This window comes from Sciurus vulgaris (genome assembly GCF_902686455.1).
Source record: "Sciurus vulgaris genome assembly, chromosome: 2".
Taxonomy (NCBI): domain Eukaryota; kingdom Metazoa; phylum Chordata; class Mammalia; order Rodentia; family Sciuridae; genus Sciurus; species Sciurus vulgaris.
Genome location: NC_136462.1, coordinates 90,514,911 through 90,530,230, shown reverse-complemented (window position 1 = coordinate 90,530,230; position 15,320 = coordinate 90,514,911). Strand labels below are relative to the sequence as shown.

The window sequence follows — 15,320 nt, the reverse complement described above, 5'->3', positions numbered from 1 at the left end:
TTTTTCTTCCAATTCAGTACAGAATGCAATCTAATATAATTGTAACATTCAGTACAGAATGTTACATTTAGTTGCTAAATCTTTTGAATCTGATACAGTTCCTCTGTCTTTCTTTTTTTTGTGACATTGTTGTTTTGAAGAGTATAGGTCTGTTATTTTGTAGATGATTTTCAATTTGTATTTACTACTTTCATTACATGATTATCTTTGGGCTATACAGTTGGGTAAGATTATAATAGATGTCATATGTCCTTGATTTATCAGGTGACACATGATATATTTGCCCCAATATTGATAATGCTAGCTTTGATTCTTTTTATGGTGGTACTTCATTATTATAAAATTTACTCCTTTTTTCCCCCATAGTATTTCTGGAAATCATTTACCTCTGAGCATTCTTCATAGGAAAGTTAAGGGGAAACCTGGCTTTAGCACCCGATGGAGTTTCAGATGATGATGTTCTAATGATAAAGGCTTTCAGTGGGAATGTTTGAGATTGTTTGCTTAGCTACTAACTAGCTACTAATTCTCAAATTAGTAAGAGGAAATTTTTGATAAAAGGCTAAAATTTGGATAAAAGGCATTACAGAAATGGCCTTTGACTGTAACTTTGAACCCACTGTTTCTTCAGTATCAAGGGAAGGGCTGAATTGTCAGAGAATCATTCAGCTCTGCCTCTTCTCTTCTGTCTTCATCCATATTAAGTGGACATGAGAAATTGGGTTTCTTTATTGAGGTGGTTTTTTGTTGTTGTTTTTTTGTTGTTGTTGTTTGTTTTTGTACTGGGTTATTGAACTCAGGGGCACTTAACCACTGAGCCACATCCCCAGCCCTATTTTGTATTTATTTAGAGACAGAGTCTCACTGAGTTGCTTAGTGCCTCACTTTTGCCGAGGCTGGCTTTAAACTCACAATCCTTCTGCTTGAGCCTCCTGAGCCTCTGGGATTGCAGGCATGGGCCAGTGTGCCCAGCTATCAAGGTTTTCTTTTGTTTTTGTTTTTTAAGCTGGAGTGGAAGTTGTTTGCTTTTCTTTTCCTCCCTCCCTCCCTCCCTCTCTCTCTCTCTCTCTCTTTCTTTTGTTGGGGGATTACCAGGGATTAAAACCAGCCACATCCCCAGCTCTTTTTGTATTTTATTTAGAGACAGGGTCTTGCTACCGTTAGGGACTTGCTAAGTTGTTGAGGCTAGTTTTAAACTTATGATCCTCCTGCTATATCCACCCAAGCCACTGGGATTACAGGTATGCACTACCATGCTTGGCAGGGAGCACAAGATTTTAAAAGGTAGAGACTGTGTTCTGGGCTGCTCAGTCATATTTTAGGTCTGTCTCAGAGAAAATAGTGAAATTGAGGCTTTATTGGTGACAAATTGAGTAATAGTGGCAGCAGGCTTACCCTGGTTGGAGGTGGAACTGGAAAGCTAGTTTACTTCCTCATAATGATCCTGTATCTGGGTTATCTGGGTGTCCTACCAGCTTTGCAGGTTGATCATGGAAAGCAATGTGCTGTAATCATGATAGATTAAAGTTTGGATATAATACATTCTCTCAGTTCACTGAGTTCCAGCCTTATAAAATATAACTTAAATTCTTTCCAGAAGTATTCATCATATTTAGGCAACTGTAGCAATAGGTATTCTGAATGCTGCTTTAGTAGCTTTGCATGTGATTCCAAAGCAGTGTATCTGTATTACTTCTAGAAGTAATGCATATTGTGTTTACTTGATATTTTATTTTTCAGTCCTCTAGAAATTGAATAAAAGACACTGTCAGGCTACATAATCTTAATTTGAAAAAATTAATCCTAAAAGAAATATTACTTTTAAATGTTTTAGGCCAACAAGCAGAAAGCTTCAGCTCGTAACCTGTTTCTCACCAATAGCCGAAAGGTAACATTGTAGTTTTATATTTTTCATTTCATATTTTACTGGTATAAGTATGTTCCTATTTGGATCCATTCTTCTCGCCATTGTCTGTTATGACCTGTTGATCATAAATTTAATAGTACCTAAGAGAGTGTCTAAATATTCTGAGTCTACTTAATAAGTAAAATTATTCTTCACCTTTCTGGTGTTTAGATCTTTTTGCATAAGACCATCCATAGTCTGTTTATTTCCTTGGACAAATTATGAATTTGTGCTCCAGCCTCTTAATCTAAGAAATCATGTTGTGAAAATCTTCCCTTAAAGGGAAACAATAGAAGTTTCAAGGGTTTTCTTCAGGATCACATGAGGTAATACTACTAACTGTATTTTTGTGGACTAGTCATTCAGCCTTTATGTTTTCTCATCTATAAAATGAAATAATAACATTTTCATGGGTTTGGGAAGATTAAATTAATGTACGTTAAATTTAAAATAGTATAAAAAGTAGTGATTAGATAGGTATTGCTGTTATATGTGTGATAATTTTTGATAACTTCCCAGATTCTTCTTAGTAATTATACTTTGTTTCATCTTTTAAGATGTGTATAGATTTCTTATCCTTAATATTAGCTCAGGCTGTAAACCTGGGTCACAGTACTGTACCACGGACATTATGCAAATTGGGGAAGAATGTGGTTTAGAGGCCTGTCACCTGGTGTTGGATTCTCCCCTGTCATGGCAATGTTTTATGTTATAGCTTGCCCACCAGTGCATGAAGGAGGTACGTCGAGCTGCCTTGCAGGCCCAGAAGAACTGTAAGGAAACTTTGCCTCGTGCTCGCCGCCTCACCAAGGAGATGCTTCTGTACTGGAAGAAATATGAGAAGGTGGAGAAGGAACACCGCAAGCGTGCAGAGAAGGAAGCTCTGGAGCAGCGGAAGTTGGATGAGGAAATGCGGGAGGTAGGGCAAAAGCGTAAAAATTGGAAGATCTTAATTACTTCCACCCTGTCAAGAAATGTGCTTTGAACATTATACATTTAATTAACTGATGAAATTGTCAGGGGAAGAAATTTTTTTTTGGTGTTTGGGAATTGAACCCAGTGCTGAGTGCATACTACGTAAGTATGCTAATGCTGAGCTACGCTCCCACCTCTAGAAATCTTTTAAAGACATAATTTTGAGGATGGTGACTTTAGTCCTCTAAACCCAATTGTTTTTATTCTTCCAGTAAGGCCTTCCCCTGGCCTTTTGACTCTTTTCTTTACGCTGTCTTCTATTCTGTATAATCTTGTTCCTCTATATATCTGGAGGAATAACAACAGCAGAAAGAATGAACAAAAGAAAAAGAAAACAGCTTATAGTTTATCTTGTTTCCAAGTATTGATTGCAGTTCCAGTATATTGGATTATTGTGTGTGGGTGTCAAATTTAGATCAGAGAGGTACAATGGACAATTTGCCCAATTTTCTAAGATCTACCCCTACTTTATAGTTTGAACTTGTAGCTAGTACTGTTGGCAGACCTGCTGTTAACTGATAATAGACTGTGTGTATCATTGATGGAAGCAAGAGGAAGTAAGTCATTCCATTGCAAATGATAGAACAACTGACATGAATGGAAGAAAAGCTGAGGTTCAGAGAAAGAAGGTAATTAATGGATTGGATGACCTTTTTTTTTCAGCTATGGTTGTACTCTTTTCAGAACAAAGCTTTGGAACCCCTTCTGAGTTCTTCATTTTCCCTTTTTCTTATGGCTTTGAGAATGAGTTTGAATTTTTGCCTTGTTCTCTTGAGTCTCCTAAGTAACCTTTCTTAGCATGCCAGATAACTGTGTTGAATTCATAAATAGTTGTTGCTGTGGGGACTAGTTAATACAGTGAGTTTATAGGCATTTGAGACTTAGCCACAAATCTTAAAGTTTGCTTGTTTGTTTTTAGGATCCAGCTTGGCTTTCAAAACCATCTAGGTTTATGAGACCTACATTCTCTGTACTTGTTAGTAGATAACTGGTGGTAGTTTCAATCATGGTTATGTTGATTTGTATGTTTTCTTCTCAGAACTTTTGAAATAAACTTTTTGATGTATGTTTATTGGCCCCTTAATTTACTTTGATCAATTAAATCATGTTATAGTTAACTTTAAGATGAAAAGGAGATCTCATTTTTTAAAAATTATTTTTCCATAATACTTTTATTAGTTGTTGATGGATCTTTATTTTATTTACTTATTTATATGTGGTGCTGAGAATCAAGCCCAGTGCCTCACACATGCTAGGCAAGTACTCTACCACTGAGCCACAACCCCAGCCAGGAGATGTCACTTTTTAAAAATTTCTTTTAGTGTAGAAAGATTTTCTTGATAACACTTTAGCTTTGAGAGGTAGACCTCAGACTTTTCTTCTAATTTGAATCTGGCTCAAGTATAATAATATCTCAAAGAGAAAAGGGTTGATTTTACATACATAGTGTACTGCTTTATAAAGTATACTTCAGTCCTTACTTTGCAGTATTCCTTATTTTATTGTTTTCCTTTTGGGAAAGTAGATTAAGAACAAATCAACTATACTTCACTTGAATTTTATTATAAATGTATTCAAAGTAATGAGTTTGGTTTCATTTATAGTATTTGCTATATTCCATATCATTCAGGATTGTTGTTTTGATTATTGACTTATTGTTTTTCTTAAGGATGATTTTTATTTATTGACACCGATTATTTTCTTTATCTGTTTTTTCTTTTAATGTAGTTTTTTCACATTTAAAAAATGCTGTATAGGGCTGGGGTTTAATTTGGTTACCTTGAGCAAAGCTCTGGATTCAATCCCCAGCACTTCCCCCACATAAAAATTATGTGCTTGTGTGTGTGCTGTCCACATTGGTCCATATTCATGTTTTTTTGTTTTCTGGTGATAGTATGTTACATGTTACCCAGGCTTGCTTTGAACTCCTAAACTCAAGTGGTTCTCCTCCAGCCTCCTATGTTCTGGGCCTACAGCTGCTTGCCATTGTGTCAGTTTATATTCATGTTTTGCTTATATTCATCATTACAGATGAATTATAGATTGATTTGGAGAGAGTTTTCTTCCTTTGTCCTATTGTTCTCACATAGTGACTTTGAGAATAATTTATAGCTTCTACTTACTTTTTTTGCCTCTTAATAATACAGAAGAGATTTTTGTTTTGTTTTGGTATTGGGGATTGAACCAAGGGACACAACCCCGGAGCTACATCTCCAGCCCTTTTTTTTAATATTTTATTTAGAGACAGATTCTCACTGAGTTGCTGAGGCTGGCTTTGAACTCGAGATCCTTCTGCCACAGCCTCCCGAGCTATTAGGATTACAGGTGTGCACCATCTTGTCTTACTAGAGAAGTTTTTAACACATATTTTTAAAATAATAAAGCTATACACATTACCCCTGTGATTAGAACAGAATCTGTTTAAATTCAGTTGATGTCTCAGTGCTATTATAGAAAAGTAATAAAGCAAAGAAATAAACATCTTAGACAAAAGTCTAAGGGACAAAAGTTTTCATGTTGTAAAAGAGAGAAAAATGCCAGTTATTATTAAACTGTAAGTGAAAATTACTCCTTTTTGTGTTCATCACCATTGACTTGGCTAAAATAAAATTGTTCGTTAGTTATCTTCTTTAAAAAGTAACTTTTTAAAACTGGTACTATGGCTCACACCTGCACTTCCACCAGTTTGGGAGACTGAGGCAGGAGGATCGCTAATTGAAAGCCAGCCTCAGCAACACCCTAGGTAACTTAGTGAGATCCTGTCTCAACATAAAATATAAAAATGTGGCTCAGTGGTTAAGCACTCCTGGGTTCAGTTCTTGGTACCAAAAAATAAAGTCCAAGGGCTTGTAAAGGAATTTTTGTATAAAGTATATGAAGTATTGATGAATTCTGTTGACTACCCCTTGGATACAATTAATAATTTTGCTCTATTTTTACTTTGAACTTCCCCCTGCTTTAGGCTAAGAGACAACAGCGAAAACTCAACTTCTTAATCACCCAGACAGAGTTGTATGCCCATTTCATGAGTCGCAAGCGAGACATAGGTCATGATGGGATCCAGGAAGAAATTCTACGGAAACTGGAAGACAGCTCTACCCAGAGACAAATTGACATTGGTGGAGGTGTTGTAGTTAATATCACCCAGGAAGATTATGGTGAGTACTGAGCCAGAAGCTAGAAACACAGGTTCCCTTTATTTTTCATATCTAAGGTTATTAATTCTTCTAAGATTTGTTTTGATTCATAGGTAATCTTGATTTAAAAAGGGGAACTGGTTGTAGTAGAGAAAAGAGAATGTGTTTCTAGAGAAGATGCCTATAAAATAACTGATAAAATAATTTGCAAAGGACAGGATATGGTTAGGATATCTTGCAAGTTTGGGAATATATGTAGTGATTTGTTAATAGAAATTCAGCAAACTTTTGTAGCAAAGAAAATCAGCTTATGTAACAAGATCCTTGGTGATGAAAGCATGAGGAAGAGACTAGTCAGTTTTGGTATTTTTGTGACCACAAGGGAAGGGAGAAATTGGAATGAAATTTGAGAAATACTTCACAGAGAGTAGTGATGATTATATAGACCTAGATATAAATGAGAATAGGAATGTTTTAGAGTATATTTGAATTATACATACCTTTATTTCATCTGTTCAAAAATTATACCCAGAATAAATATATTATGATTTTGAATCCTCATGGTCTTGCTTGTCTTGACAATTGTATCAGATTTTTTTGTTTTTGTTGTTGTTTTTTGTTGGATGGTTTTGGTAATGGGGATTGAACTAGGGGCGCTTTACCACTGAGCTATATCCCCAGTCTTTTAACTTTTTTTTTTTTTTTTTTTAATATTTTTTTAGTTCTAGACAGACACAATACCTTTATTCATTTTATATGGTGCTGAGGATCGAACCCAGTGACTCACACATACGAGGCAAGCGCTCTACCACTGAGCCACAGTCCCATCCCCAAGTCTTTTAACTTTTTTTGAGGTAGGATCTCACCAAGTTGCTGAGGCTGCCTTGATCTTCCTATCCTCCTGCCTTAGTCTCCTAAGTCACTGTGATTAAAGGCCTTGTGTCACCAACTTGAAATCATGTTGTAAAAGAAACCCTAGTATTGAGAAGCAGTGGATCTCTATGCCCAGTGAATTTATGAGCTGCCTTCAACTGTTGAAGACCAGGGCAGCCCTCTGCCTCTGTTACGTTTCTAATTCCTTACTCTGTCAAAGAATTTAGGCTTTGTTCTCCGTCCTTTGTGAGTTTAGGGATTAGTAGAATGGGGGAATCAGGGATCCACATATGTTGGCCTGAATTGTCTTTGAAGGAGATGTTGTGTGATAACCTACAGGTTTTCCTTTTCAGATAGTAACCATTTTAAAGCCCAGGCCCTGAAGAATGCTGAAAATGCTTACCATATTCACCAAGCTCGGGTGAGTCTTAAAAACGAAAAGGTGTGGTGATATAATTGGCTCTGGAAATAACAAACAATCTTTAACTTTTGTGTTTGTCCTTTATTCTTAGTCACATTTCATTTAAAAGCATTAGCCAGCATATGATTGTGTAAATATGGTGGTGACTATGTGTCTTTACTTTAGAATAGCAAGAATACTTTAGGAAAGGTAGAATAATGAACATGTATTTTTCTAAGCATTAAGAGTATATTGATCCAAGTTAGAATAGTTTGCCCTTTTTCCCCCCTCTTGAGTAATCATGATTAATATAGTATGAAATGTATCGTGGTTGTTTAGTTAAAAAGACCACAGTGTTGCCTTGTTGAATCATATGCCTTAAAGAAACTGCTATTTCTTTCATTTCTTTAGTAATAACTTGCTGTTTGTTATTACCTTAGAGATGTTTAATAAAATCAGAAAGTACGGTTAAGTTGGGTTAAGTAAAGAAAATGAAGTTAAATATATTGTGTAGGAGACTCTTTGTTACTTTGACAGGGTTCAGATCAAGGATCAACATGAACGCCTTCCCCCACCACTTCCAATCAGTCAATCTTTAACAAATCCCTTGATGTAGCAAGTAATGTTGTAATAGAATTTAGTGTATGTCCTTTGAAAACATTGTATTAAAAATGTTCTTAATGTAATTGTATGTTAAATAATACTAGTAATTATCATATATGTATTATATATAATAATAGAATATCAAATTATATTATCAGAAATTTTGTTTCAGTTTTTTTTGTAGTACTGTAGATACCTCGTTTTGAATTTATTTGCATTTAATATTTTTTCTTCTATTTTTTATTTCCAGACAAGGTCATTTGATGAAGATGCAAAAGAAAGTCGAGCGGCTGCCCTACGGGCAGCCAACAAGTCTGGCACTGGGTTTGGGGAGAGTTATAGCTTGGCAAACCCATCTATCCGGGCCGGTGAAGATATTCCACAGCCCACAATTTTTAATGGGAAATTGAAAGGTTACCAACTGAAAGGCATGAATTGGTTGGCCAATCTCTATGAACAGGTGAATTTTAGAACTGTGTCATTCCCATTCTCTTTTGATTGTCTGTTTTCTTTTTCATTTGATATAATGTGAAACAAATACGAGGTTAGATTTTCACTCTTTAAAAAACTTTCTGTTGACAAGGGGCAGAAGGTGATCTCTATGTTTGTAACCTGGAGAGTCTCCCAGAGAATATTTGTATCATGCATGTAGTTTTGTCTTGGGTGGTCTCAATAAACCTCACTGTTTGCCTCTGTGTCTGGTTTAAACGATGAACTAAGGAACTGGCCATGGCCTATTGGTCTCATGTATCAGTGCTATAACTTTGGCAAAAAACATCATTATAGACTTCAGTGATAGTACGAAGGCTGTGTGTCTGCACTCACTTTTGTTTAATCAAGTCTGATTGCTGTTTTTGGCAGTAGGTGGAATTCTATGTAATGAAAGGTGTGAGGTGTTGACCATGTATCTCCCCACTACCCCACCCCCCCAGGGTATCAATGGCATTCTTGCTGATGAAATGGGCCTTGGTAAAACAGTACAGAGCATTGCCCTCCTGGCCCATCTGGCTGAGGTGAGTAGATTCAGTCTCTCATCTTCCACTCTTTAAAACATACGGTCATTTTTATATTGAGGAAGTTACTTAAAAGCACTGTGCTAGGCTCTGTAGCATACCAAGAGAACAAGACGTGGTTTTTGTCCTGAATTTATTTACAGGGGAACAGAATGGTGTAACATTTTGATTTTCAAGGGGAGTCAGGACAGTTTTTAAACATGTGTGGTTTGAATCACTGTCTCTCACTCCCCATTGAGAACCACCAGTATAATGGCCAGAATACTCTGATTATTAGAACAGAAGATCTGTATTCATTCGAAGTTGTACCCTTCCTGCCAGAGTACACTTAAGCCGTCCACTTAACCTTCTGAAGTTGACTTCACTTTAATTGTCTGAGGCTTAGTTTCCTTTTCTGTAAAATAGGGATAACTTATGCTTTACAGGAATTTTGCAAGAATTAAATGAAAAAATATGTGTAAAAATACAATTTAAGAAAAGGAATAATCCCTATACCCATTAAATAGTAGTAAAATTATTATGATAATCTAGTATAAAACAATACATTCAAGTTAGTATGTCATAAATGGTTATACAGTTATAACACATCAGTAAAAAATGGGTGAAAAAGATCCGTAAGTGGTCAGAAGATGGCATAGTTTTTTAATATTTCTTTTCTCATGGTCCTTGCCAATATTACTATATTAAAATGGCCATTATTATTAAACGTACAGATTTGGTGATTTGGGAAATAGACAACTATTTCTGTTGTTCTAATGTGTCACCTATTCTTAAACTGCTCTTGTCATTAATTATAATTTTTAATTACATTTTTTCAGTTTTTCTTCAGTTGCCTTACCTGGTTTTTCTGTTGCAGAGAGAGAACATTTGGGGACCTTTCTTAATAATTTCACCTGCTTCTACACTTAACAATTGGCACCAGGAGTTTACTAGATTTGTTCCTAAATTTAAGGTAAAAATCAGTCTAACAAAAAATCCTGTTGCTCCTTAAGTTAAACTTTCTGACTTTTTTTTTTTTGTTACCTTGCTAATTTAATTACTCTCCTTTAAAATTTCTTATATTTATTATATGTTTCTGAAATGCCGTATGTCCATTTCCTTAAAAATTACTTATGGGAACAATAAGAGAGCATATTACATTTTTATATTTAATAAGTTGGAAAACCAAAGTCCTGTTTGAATGAATTGCTATATTTAGTCACATGAATTGTTGCTCCTGGCCACATTGTCATATTGATAGCCTTATTTGGTTATAAGTTTGGCAGGTCTTATCATCAAGATATGTATCTTAGCCAGGCATGGTGTAGCAGGCCTGTAATCTCAGCAGCTCAGGAAGCTAAGGCGGGAGGGTTATTAATTCAGAGCCAGTCTCAGCAATTCAGTGAGGCGCTAAGCAACTTACCAAGACCCTGTCTCTTTAAAAGAGCTTGCAGGGTGGTTTAGCATTTAAGTGCTCTGGGTTCAATCCCCAGTACCAAAACCAAAACCAAAAATCCATAATTTGTGCATTGCTCCCTCCTTTCTAATTACTTATGAGTTGTTTGTTCTGGGTATTTCTATGGGTAGAAATACCCAGAACAAAGACTGGGTATTTCTATGTTGCCGAGGGTGAGTCTTCTGGATTCAAGAGATCTTCCCGTCTTAGTCTCCCATTCACCTGGATCAAAGCCAGATCTTTGATCTTGGCCTAACTTATAATACCTGAGGTAGATAAAGTAAAAATTGATATAACTAATTCTGAAGCAAAGAATTGGGATTGATGTAGGAAATGATAAGTGGGGAAGCAATGTTGCATTAAGTTTGGCCAGACATAGACACAATTTAAATAGTAATTTAGGACTAGGGGTGTGGCTCAATGGTAGAGTGCCTACCTAGTATAAACAAGTCCCTGAATTTGATCCCCAGCACCACAAAACAACAGATTCAATTATGGAATGTTTTAAGGATGTAAGAAAGAAGAGGTGGTAGGATTGATTACATTGCTTATAACTTGAAAGAATGGAAATGATTTAAATATGTGTTCTGCTTTTAAAGACTATAATGATAATGAAGTCGATGTATAGTGGGGAAATTTCTTGTTTACATGATCTTTTTGAATTTGATTCTTTACAGTGGTTGTGGGTTGCATACAGTTTAAAGGGTAGGGATTAGAGTGGAGATAAAAGAGAGCAGATATTTTTCTGGCATGTTTTGTAAGAAATATGAATATGGTTGGAATTTCTCACTGTGGAGCATCTTTATGACTCTGCTCTTTTATTGTGGCTGAATTGTAGATTTAGAAACTGTTTACAAGGGATACTAGGTATTTGCTTTTAACTTGGTACACTCATTTTCAGTTGTAAGGAGAAGATGAGATCATTCTAACAGGTTTTGAATATTTTCTCTTGAATTCTTATCCATATGGAATATGGAGATCACCTTTTTTTCTACTTCTTATTTATTTATAATTATTTTGGGGGAGTACCAGGGATTGAACTCAAGGGAACTCAACCACTGAGCCATATTCCCAGCCTTATTTTGTATTTTGTTTAGAGACAGGGGTCTCACTGAGTTTCTTAGGGCCTCAGTAAGTTGCTGAGGCTGGCTTTGAATTTGCGATCCTCCTGCCTCAGCCTCCCTAGCCGCTGGGATTACAGGAGTGCCTTGCTGTGCCCAGCTATACTTCCTTTTCATACAGTGTTTGGTACATGGGGAACAATTAGAATGCTGAAAAATAAAGTCTTAAAAATTTCTACCAAATCACTTGTTTTCAATGTCTTCTCCATTGGCTTATAGATGACCATGTAGTACTACTTTTGTCATTGAAATTGATGCCTGGAACTGAGCTCTCTTTGCATGTTGAGCTTCCTTATAATACTGTAGTGGAGGAGTCTTTAAAATACAGCCTGTGGGCCAAGTCTATTTGCCACCTTCTTTATTTTTTTTTTGAAGAGGTACTAAGATTGAACCCAGAGGTGACTTTACCACTATGTTGTAGCATATATAATGCTTCATTGTCTTTTATGACTAAATAATATTCCATTAAATGAGTATATCATTTTGTTTATCCATTCATGTGTACATAGATATTTGGAGTTTTTCCACCTTTTGCCTGTTGTGACCAGTACTGATATGAACATTCATGTGTAGTTTTTCTTTGAACATCTTTTCATTAGTTTTAGATATATTCTTACATGGAATTTCTAGGTTATATGGTAATTCTACTTATTGAGGAACACCCACCTATTTTTCTGTGGCCTAAAAGCTAATAGTTTGTACTTTTCAAAATCATTGATAAAATATATTTTTGTCACAGGACATGAAATTCTAATAAATATCTATTGAAAACTAATGGTACACTTTTTATGTATTACTTATGGTTTCATTTACACTATAACAGGAGAGTTGAGTTTTGATGGAAAACTGTGGGCTGGGGTTATCTAAAATATTTGCAGAGAAGCTTTGCGGAGCCCTGTTGTATTGATACATTGTTGCTCTTTGTTTTTTGTGTGCAGGAAATTTAACCCAGGTGTACACTCCTAATGAGTTACTTCCCGGGTTCATTTATCTTGAGATAGAATTTTGCTAAGTTGCTGAAGGGGGCTGGAATTTGGCAATCCTCTGTCTCAACCTCCTGAATAGCTGGGTATACAGGCTGTACCACCACACAGTTGATTCATTGTTTCTGTTGCTATTGTTTTTGCTTTCCTACAGAATATAGTTAGATGTATACTCTTCTCAGGTTTATAGATAGATATTCAAAGATATTTAGGTTTTTTTTGTTCTTTTTCTTAATCTTTTTTTTTTTCTTTTTATAGTTGAAGGGAAACACAGTACCTTTATTTTATGTGGTGCTGAGGATGAAAACCCAGTGCCTCACATGTGCTAGGCAAGTGCTCTACCACTGAGCCACAATCCCAGCCCACATACTTAGGTTTTTGATGATAATATCTAAAAGTTTATTGTATTTGGTAGGTATCTGAATAATACTTTATGGTTCTATTATGATCAGTGCCTCTAACATCTTCCTTTTTTCTCTTCCTTCTTTATCCCAAGAAATGTGATTTATTTACTTCTTCTTAATGTTTGCTTGTTCCATTTTTCATTCCTGATATTGGTGTTTTCTATTTAATGTATTTCTACTGTTTTTATTTTTTTCTCTACTTTCTTCATAAAATTTTTTTCTAATGTCTTGAGTTTAATTCATTGATTTGCAGCTTTTTAATTGTTCTTTTAATAGTATTGTTTTCTTTGCATGACTTTAACCAGTTTTGATGTGTTGTATATTCATTATCTCTTCATTCAAAGTATTCTCTTAATCCCACTTCATGTTCTTTTTTTGGCCCATGGGCTTTTTAAGTGTAGTTCTTAAATTTCAAACAAGGTAGGATTTTCTACTTCCTTTTATTTTTTTTTCCTTCTGGTTACTCATAGCTTAAATTCATTGTAGTTAGAGGGCATGCTTCTTATGATTTTAATTGTTTGAAAATTTTTGGACCTTGCTTTGTAGCCTAGCATATGGTCAGATTTTTATATGCTTATAAAATGTTTGAAAGTTACAGGTATTCCTCAGTTGTTTGGTGCTGTGTCCTATATATAGGACATATTTGATTAGTCAAATTTATTAACATATTTAGTGGTTTTGTATCTTTACTGATAGATACTTTTTTTGGTTGTTTTGTTTCATTTTGGGTTTTTTTCCTGCCTGTGTTATCACAGACTAAGACTAAATGTTAAAATCGACCATGACTATGGATTTGTCTGTTTCTATTCTGTTCATATATTTTGTAGTTTTAAGGTGTATACATATTGGGCTGAAGAGTATAACCCTTGTGCTTGATTATCATGCACAAGGTCCTGGGGTTGATACCCAATGCCACACACACAAAAAAAAAAAAAAAAGGAAGAGAGAAAAGAAACAGAAGAAAGAAAGATAAAAATATACAGATTTATATTTCTGGTGAATTGAATCTTTTATTATGAAATTCTTTTGGACATTTGTCATTATATATAAACTAAGTTTAGCTTAATTTTTTCACAATATTTTTTTCTTCCTTTTACTTTTAACCATTTTTTGTTTTTACATTTAACATAAATTTCTTGCCTTTATTTGAAATATTTGTGCTTTTAATGTAATTGTTTACCTTTTGACATATATTTGTCTTAATGCTTTTTACTTTCCATTGTCTTTCCTTTCTTGTGCCCTTTTGGGAATTTTTTTTCTTTTTCTCTTTTTTTTTTTTTTTTTTTTCTGTTTTTGAACAGTACTGCTGATTGAACTCAGGGATGCTCTCCACTGAACTACATCCATAGCTCTTTATTTTATAGAAACAGGATCTCACTAAGTTGCTGAGGCTGGCCTTGAACTTGAGATCCTCCTAAGTAGCTGGAATTATAGGCATGTGCTACTTTGCCCAGCTCTGTGTCTTTTCCAGTTGATTGTAGTTTATTACTTTTTATCCTCTCTTAGCTTGCTGGCTTTCTTACATAGTCATTTGATCTTTAGTAGATAACCTGGAGAATATATCATATATCCTTGACTTTTTAAAAAAGTTTATTAACTAATATTTATTACTTTTCATATGGTACAAAGACCCTAGTAAACTTTTAAGTATATCACCCTTCTCTGTAATTATGTACTGTTGGTTGTGTGTGTATGTTTGTTTTTATTTTACTTCGTTTTATTTGATACCAGGGATTGAACCCATGGGCACTTTACCACTGAACCACATCCCCAACCCACTTTTAGATTTTATTTGTAGAAAGGTTCTTGCTGAATTGACCAGTATCTCACTTGCTAAGCATGGCTTTGAACTCGTGATCCTCCTGCCTCAGCCTCCCGAGCCACTGGGATTACAGACATGTGCCACCATACCTGGCTTTTTTTTTTTTTTTTGGTGTTTTTTATGTTTTAATCCTCATGAGTATACTTTATATTTATTTGAATTTATTCATAACTGATAGTTTTTATTTCTTTATATTTGTGCTTTCATCTGGCTGAAATTTTTCAAAACTACAGAAGACAAGTTTCAAGCCTCATAAGGATAAAGAAAAAGAAACCCAACCCCTTTCTAGAAATGTAACAGAAAAGGGCACTGAATTTTGCATTCTTTTGTTTCTTCATTTTTTAATCTGGATATTTTCTTCTAATCTGTCGTTTTGTTCACTAATTTGCTTTTCTGCATCTAATTTGTCATTAATCCTATTCATTGAATTTTCAAATTTATTGTAATTTTTCACTTCTAAATATTCCCCTGGTTTTTTTGGTTCTTTTTTTCCCTTTTTTTATTGGTTCTGGGGGAATTAACTAACCCCGGGTGCTTTACCATTGAGCAACATCTCCAGCCAGTCTTGCTAAACTGCTGAGGCTGGCCTCAATGTTTGTGATCCTTCATCCTCAGCCTCCCATATTACTGGGATTATAGGTGTGTGTC

The 15,320-nt window shown here is 35.0% G+C and overlaps 1 protein-coding gene across 2 annotated transcripts in view; it reads left to right on the top strand.

Moving 5' to 3' along the window:
• INO80 (INO80 complex ATPase subunit) overlaps nucleotides 1-15,320 on the top strand; it is a 131,551-nt gene that overhangs the window by 42,782 nt on the left and 73,449 nt on the right. For both annotated transcript variants that reach the window (XM_079129013.1, XM_079129012.1), the window contains exons 8-14: nucleotides 1,835-1,888; nucleotides 2,622-2,825; nucleotides 5,844-6,039; nucleotides 7,245-7,312; nucleotides 8,145-8,354; nucleotides 8,827-8,907; nucleotides 9,764-9,859. In XM_079129013.1, coding sequence (XP_078985139.1) covers nucleotides 1,835-1,888; nucleotides 2,622-2,825; nucleotides 5,844-6,039; nucleotides 7,245-7,312; nucleotides 8,145-8,354; nucleotides 8,827-8,907; nucleotides 9,764-9,859 — 909 coding nt within the window. The remainder of the gene's footprint in view (nucleotides 1-1,834; nucleotides 1,889-2,621; nucleotides 2,826-5,843; nucleotides 6,040-7,244; nucleotides 7,313-8,144; nucleotides 8,355-8,826; nucleotides 8,908-9,763; nucleotides 9,860-15,320) is intronic.